The sequence below is a fragment of the Pristis pectinata genome, chromosome 37 (assembly GCF_009764475.1).
Source record: "Pristis pectinata isolate sPriPec2 chromosome 37, sPriPec2.1.pri, whole genome shotgun sequence".
Lineage (NCBI taxonomy): Eukaryota > Metazoa > Chordata > Chondrichthyes > Rhinopristiformes > Pristidae > Pristis > Pristis pectinata.
The window spans coordinates 5,293,210-5,300,740 of NC_067440.1; the positions used below are offsets into that span (position 1 = coordinate 5,293,210).

At 57.4% G+C, this 7,531-nt stretch overlaps 1 protein-coding gene across 1 annotated transcript in view; it reads left to right on the plus strand.

The window, feature by feature from the left end:
* The window catches only part of LOC127586599 (transmembrane protein 88-like), a 4,059-nt gene extending 935 nt beyond the window's left edge, over positions 1 to 3,124 (plus strand). The window contains exon 2 of the mRNA XM_052044695.1: positions 2,718 to 3,124. Within this exon, the coding sequence (XP_051900655.1) occupies positions 2,718 to 2,984 (267 nt within the window). The 3' untranslated portion in view covers positions 2,985 to 3,124. The remainder of the gene's footprint in view (positions 1 to 2,717) is intronic.
* The last annotated feature ends 4,407 nt before the right edge of the window (positions 3,125 to 7,531 follow it).

Here is a 7,531-nt window from a genome sequence, read left to right on the forward strand (position 1 = left end):
GTGTCACAGGTAGACAGCGCGGTGAAGAAGGCGTTCGGCACGCTGGCCTTCATCAGTCAGGGCACTGAGTACAGGAGTTGGGACGTCACATTACAGCTGTACAAGGTGTTGGTGAGGCCGCACTGTGCGCAGTTCTGGTCACCCAGCTATAGGAAGGACGTCATGAATCTGGAGACGGTGCAGAAAGATTCAGGAGGATGTTCCCGGGACTGGAGGGCTAGGGTTATAAGGAGAGACCGGATAGGCTGGGACTATTTTCCCTGGAGCGCAGGGGTGACCTTACCAGAGGTTTTGTAACATCATGAGGGGGTGTAGATAAGGTGGATGGACACAGTCCTTTGGCAGGGTGGGGGAGTCTAAAACTAGAGGGCGCAGGTTTAAGGTGAGAGGGGAAAGATTTAAAAGGGGACCTGAGGGGCGTTTTTCACACAGAGGGTGGTGGGTCTGTGGAACGAGCGGGTACCATTACAATGTGTGAGAGCACTCGGACGGGTACATTGGATGGGAAAGGTTTAGAGGGATATAGGCCAAACGCGGGCGAATGGGACCGGCTCAAGTAGGCAAGATGGTGGGCACAGATGAGTTGGGCCGAAGGGCCTCTTTCCATGCTGTGTCAGTCTATGACTCTGAGGCCAACAGAAACCTAGGAATGCCTCAGCGGAGTGAGATGCGGTCAGTACCGAGTTGTAGGGACTAACCCGGATTAATGGGTTCCCAACCAGAACCTGCCACACAGCCTGCATCAAGTACACCCCGTCGATAGTAAGCAAGGATGTGACGGCTCATTGGCACAGCGGGTAGTGCTGCTGCCTCACACCCCCAGAGACCCGGGTTCAATCCCAACCTCCGGCGCTGGGTGTGTGTGTGTGTGTGTGTGTGTGTGGAGTTTGCACCTTCTCCCTGTGACCGCGTGGGTTTCCCCCGGGTGCTCCGGTTCCCTCCCACATCCCAACGACGTGCGGGGTCGGTGGGTTAATCGGCCGCTGTAAGTTGCCCCCCTGGTGTGTGGGTGAGGGGTAGAATCTGGGGGGAGTTGGTGGGAATGTGGGGAGAATTAAATGGGATCAGTGTAAGTGGGTGGTTGATGGTCGGCACGGACTCGATGGGCCGAAGGGCCTGTTTCTGTGACTGCGTGAGCCCCACAGTAATGGAAGTGCAGGCGCCTCTCCCTCCAGAGGTCAATGCTCTTGTCCTTCCCTTCCTGCCCCCAAGGTGGGTGGGGGGACATCAGCTGCTGGCCCCCCCCGCCCTGTGGGGCTGAATGTTGTCCCTGCGCACCTACTGAGTCATGAAGGCCCTCCCTCTACCCCCATCTCCCCCCCTCCCCCTCCCTCTACCCCATCTCCCCCCCTCCCCCTCCCTCTACCCCCATCTCCCCCCTCCCCCTCCCTCTACCCCCATCTCCCCCCCTCCCCCTCCCTCTACCCCCATCTCCCCCTCCCCCTCCCTCTACCCCCATCTCCCCCTCCCCCTCCCTCTACCCCATCTCCCCCCCTCCCCCTCCCTCTACCCCCATCTCCCCCTCCCCCTCCCTCTACCCCATCTCCCCCTCTCCCCCTCCCTCTACCCCCATCTCCCCCTCTCCCCCTCCCTCTGTCCCCTCTCTCCCCCTCCCTATCTCACCCCTCTCTCTATCCCATCTCCCTCTCCCTCCCCCTCCCCTCTCTCTCCCTCCCCCATTCCCCCTCTCGCTACCCCCTCTCCCTCTCACCCCTCCCCTCCCTATCTCCCCACTCACCCTCTCTCTCTGTCCCCTCTGTCTCTCTGTCCCCCCTCTCTCTACCCTCCCTTCTCACCCTCTCTCTGTCACCCCCCTCCAGCCCCGTCTGCTCTGACCGGGACGGCAAGAAACTGCAGAGGGTTGTGGACACAGCCCAGCACATCACGGACATCAGCCTCCCCTCCGTGGACTCTGTCTGCACTTCCCGCTACCTCGGGAAAGCAGCCGACCCACCCACCCCGGACACTCTCTCTTCTCCCTTCTCCCTTCTCCCATCGGGCACGTACCACCAGGCTCAAGGACGGCTTCTATCCCGCTGTTATAAGACTATTGAATGGTCCCCTAGGACAATAAGATGAACTCTTGATCTCACAATCTACCTCCTCGTTGGCCCTTGCACCTTATTGTCTGCCTGCACTGCACTCTCTGGAACTGTGACACTTTATTCTGTATTCTGTTACTGCTTTACGTTGTACTACCTCGATGCACTGATGTTTTGAAATGATAAGATATCTTTATTAGTCACATGTACATCGAGACACACAGTGAAATTCACCTTTTGCGTAGAGTGTTCTGGGGACAGCCCGCAAGTGTCGCCACACTTCCGGCACCAATATAGTATGCCCACAACTTCCTAACCCGTACGTCTTTGGGATGTGGGAGGAAACCGGAGCACCCGGAGGAAACCCACGCAGACACGGGGAGAACATACAAACTCCTTATAGACAGCGGCGGGAATTGAACCCGGGCCACTGGCGCTGTAAACGTTACGCTAACCGCTACACTACCGAGCCTGCCCTATGGACGGCATGCAAACAAGCCTCGGTCCGTGGATAGGAAAGGTTCGGAGGGAGACGGACCAAGCGCGGGCAAGTGGGACCGGCTTGGATGGGGATCTTGGTCGGCAGGGACCAGTCGGGCCGCAGGGCCTGTTTGACGCTCGGTGACTCTCTGTGACGACAGTAAACCGATTCCGATTCTTCCCCCCCCCCCGCAGGTTTTTGGCTCCCCACCCCCCCGCTGCGAGGAGATCCTGGACGACGGCAGCTCCACGGCGCTGATGGTGGTGGGCTTCGTGCTGCTGACGCCGCTGGGGGTCCTCGCCCTCGCTGCCTACTGCCGCCTGGCCCGGCACCTCCAGCTCGCACTCTGCTTCGTCCCTTACAGCAAGGCCGTCTACCGGAACCTCCCGGCGGCCCGCTACCTGGGCGCGGGCATCTGCTGCCTCAGGGCAGGCGAGGGCGCGGGCAAGGTCTGGGTGTAGGTGGGGTGGGGGGAGAGGGTGACGTGGCGGCCGTTGTTCCCCAGGGAGGAGGGAGTGAGAGGGAGCGAAAGGTTTGACGCCCACCTCCCCTCCCTCCCTCCCCCCCATCCCCATTGGAGGGAGCCTCTGGGACGTCCCATCTTCTCCAGCTGGCTCCCTGATGGATATTCGACTGCAGGAGGCATCACACCCAATCCTCTCCAATACTCTCTCGGTGGGGGGGAGAGGGGGAAGGGAAATGGGGTTGGCATCATTCCCTTGCCCCACGGGGAGGGTGGGGGGTGGGGATGGGGGGAGGGAAGTGAACATGACGCTGGGTTAACGAGAGGGATGAGCAAGTCTGGGGGCTGGGATTCTGAGCGGCACCCTCCCCCCTCAACACCCCTCCGCTCCCACCGCCCCCGTCCCGCCACAGTGGGGAGGCCATTCAGCCCAACACTCCCCCCCCAACCCCCACCCCCACCCCAAAGTTGGGCTCGGCAAACGGTCCCACCCCGACTCTCGCCCCTCGCCACCCGCGCCCCTCCCGCCACGGTCTGTCCGCCGGCCGCCGGCCGTTCCGATCCCCCTCCCCATTCCCGGCCGGCATGCCTGTCCCCGGCCTCCTCGGGGAGGCCGTTCGGCCCAACTCCTCCGTGCCAGCCAAGGCGCCCACCGAAGCTGGTCCCATTGGCCCAGGAGAGACCGAACACAAACGAGAGGAACGTCACTTCACATCCCGCCTGGGTGGTCCGCACCCTGACCGTGAACGTTCAATTCTCCAGCTTCTGGTAACCGGCTCCCCCCCCCACCCACATCCACCCCCCACCCCCCCCCCCCGTCCCCTCTCTCTCCTCCTGATCCACCGTTCCTCCCTACACCCACCCCAGCCCCCCATCACCCTGCTTCCTTGCCCTCCTCCAACCCACTCCACCTGTCCGTCACCCACACCCCCTCCTCCCACTGGGTCCCCTCCCCCCAGTTCCCATCTGCCCTCCCCACCCCCCTCATTTGGTTCCAGGCTCCCACCTTCCTCTCCTATCAGATCCCACCATCTGCGGCCCTCTGTCGCCTCCCCCCTCACCTCCCGGCCTCCGTCGCTGCTCACCCCCCCTCCCCTCCTCCATCTGCCTCTCCCCCCCCCACCTCACCCGGATCCACCCATCACCTGTCGGCTCTTGGAACGTAGTACAGCACAGGAACAGGCCCTTCGGCCCATCATGTCTGTGCTGAACAGTCCTGAGTTTAACGAAATCTCTCCTGCCTGCACGTGATCCGTATCCCTCCGTTCCCTGCACATTCACGGTCTGTCTAAAAGCCTCCTAACCCCCTCTATGGTATCTGCCTCCACCCCCACCCCTGGCAGCCCGTTCCAGGCACCCACCGCTCTGTGTAAAACACCTGCCCCGCACATCCCCTTTAAACTTACCCCTCTCACCTTAAACGCATGTATTTTAGTATTTGACATATTCACCAGCTTCACCCTCCCCCTCTTTATACCGGCTATCTCCCCTCCATCTCTCAGTCCCGATGAAGGGTCTCGACCCGAAATGTCGACTGTCTATTTCCCTCCACGGATGCTGCCCGACCCGCTGAGTTCCCCCAGCGGTTTGTGTGTTGCTCCAGGTTCCAGTGTCTGCCGTCTCTCTCGTCCCTCCGTTATTTACCCAAGTTCCCGTCTGAAGGTTCCGGCTGAACCAGCTCCCGTTCCCAGCGGAAAACACCGACGCCTTCCGGGGTCGAGCAGCTTCCGCCAGGGGCCTAAAATCAGAACCTCCCTCCTGTTCCTTCTTCTCCGCACCCCGGCTGCCCTCCTGGTGCCCACTGAAGCCGAGGTCTCTGTTCCCCCTCACGACGCAGAAGAAGGCCATTCAGCCCATCAAGTCTGTTCTGGCTGCCAGTGGAGCAATCCCATTTCCCCACACTAATTATTCTCTGGAACCCATTCTCCCAACATTCCCACCCCCCCCACCCCCTCACCCGCACACTGAGGGGGGGCAATTTACAGCGGCTGCCCCTGTGATGGCACTAGAACATAAGAACATAGAACATCGAACACTACAGCACAGTACAGGCCCTTCAGCCCACAATGTTGTGTTGACATTTTCTCCTGCTCTAAGATCTATCTAACCCTTCCCTCCCACATAGCCCCCTATTTTTCTATCATTCATGTGTCTATCTAAGAGTCTCTTAAATGTCCCTAATGTATCTGCCCCCACAACCTCTGCCGGCAGTGCGTCCCACGCACCCACCACTCTCTGTGTAAAAAACTCACCCCTGACATCCCCCTTATACCTTCCTCCAATCACTTTAAAATTATGTCCCCTCGTGTTAGCCATTGTCGCACTGGGGAAAAGTCTCTGACTGTCCACTCGATCTATGCCTCTTATCATCTTGTACACCTCTATCAAGTCACCTCTCATCCTCCTCCTCTCCAAAGAGAAAAGCCCTAGCTCACTCAACCTATCCTCATAAGACATGCTCTCCAATCCAGGCAACATCCTGGTAAATCTCCTCTGCACCCTCTCTAAAGCTTCCACATCCTTCCTATAATGAGGCGACCAGAACTGAACACAATACTCCAAGTGTGGTCTAACCAGAGTTCTACAGAGCTGCAACATCACCTCACGGCTCTTGAACTCAATACCCCGACTAATGAAGGCCAACACTCCATAAGCCTTCTTAACAACCCTATTGACCTGCACAGCAACCTTGAAGGATCTATGGACGTAGACCCCAAGATCCCTCTGTTCCTTCACACTGCTAATAGTCCTGCCATTAACCTTGTACTCCGCCTGCAAATTCAATCTCCCAAGGTGTATGGAACCATTCCATCGTTCAGTGGGATCATGGCTGTACTTCAAGCCTACCATCTCCCCACAACCCTTGTTTCCCCTCCCTGATTAGAAGTTCATCTCAGGCTTCGATATAGGACTCTGACCGTCAGTTCTCTGAGGCAGGGAGCTCCAGACAAGCCTTTCCTCATCTCACTCTTAAATTCTCACATTCTGAGGCCCTGTCTCTCCCAGAAGTGGAGAAACCCTCTCAGCACTGACCCTGCACCACCTTCTACCTTCCACTAACACAGACTGTTACCCATCCACCCAGTGAGTAGCAGGGACCAGATGTTTGATCTTTTCCCAGAGTACAATCCCTCCACATCCAGGAGCCTCCTCATCAACCTTCTCGGGACACGTGCAGGAGGCCGAGATCTTTTGTAACACACTGGAAGTGAAATAAATTCCTTAAAGATGCAAAGTCAAGTGTGGCCAGCTTTGTGTTCTAGCAGGCAGGTTCGTCTCGGCAAACCGACACTTCCTCCACTTCTACATTCTGGGCAGGGCAATGCTGTGGTGATTTGTCCAACTGACGTGGTTTAAAATGGTAATAAAGAGACAAAGTCAAAGTCGAGTTTATTATCCCATGTACAAGTCCGTGTGTGCACTGGTGCAGTGAAAAACTTACTTGCAGCAGCATCACAGGCACAGAGCATCAGAGACACAAACTTGTTCCTCTAGTCATGGGGGCAAGGGTTAGAGGTCATAGTGTATGGTTATTTAAAATGAAGTTTTGCTAAGATTTATTTTGATCAAACAATCATCCTTCTCCACTCTGTGGCTCCCATCTAACCTGCGCTGTCCCTGCCCTGGGAGCGTGTGATGGGACGGTGTAGAGGGAGCTTCACTCTGTGTCTGACCCCGGGAGTGTGTGACGGGACGGTGCAGAGGGAGCTTCACTCTGTGTCTGACCCCGGGAGTGTGTGACGGGACGGTGCAGAGGGAGATTCACTCTGTGTCTGACCCCGGGAGTGTGTGACGGGACGGTGTAGAGGGAGCTTCACTCTGTGTCTGACCCCGGGAGTGTGTGACGGGACGGTGTAGAGGGAGCTTCACTCTGTGTCTGACCCCGGGAGTGTGTGACGGGACGGTGTAGAGGGAGCTTCACTCTGTGTCTGACCCCGGGAGTGTGTGGTGGGACGGTGTAGAGGGAGCTTCACTCTGTGTCTGACCCCGGGAGTGTGTGACGGGACGGTGCAGAGGGAGCTTCACTCTGTGTCTGACCCCGGGAGTGTGTGATGGGACGGTGTAGAGGGAGCTTCACTCTGTGTCTGACCCCGGGACTGTGTGATTATCAGCTGAGTTCCAGGATCAGAGTCACTCTTTCCTAAAAATCAAATGATTTTTTCCAGCAATATACTTTATTCATGATATAAACAGTAAATACAAACTTTCTCTACGTTCATATTCCGTCAGTTCAATAATTCTCTCACAATGCATCAGGGCCTGATATGATGAGATGATTATGAAATGATTGCATGCATGTTTGCATACATGCACCCTTCAGTGAGGAGGGGTGTTCAGGAGAGAATTGAACCCTCAGGTCTGTGCATAAGGAGCCGGTAAACATTTCTCTGCATGGACACAGGGTTTCACCCCCTGACACGGCTCCCAGTGAGTTCAGGACCACAACACAGGAGGCCCTCGTCCCCAGGAACAACAGTGAGCTTCAGTTGCTCCGACCCAAAGTTCCACTGAATCCTCCAGGTGTGGTCTCACCACAGGGCGGAC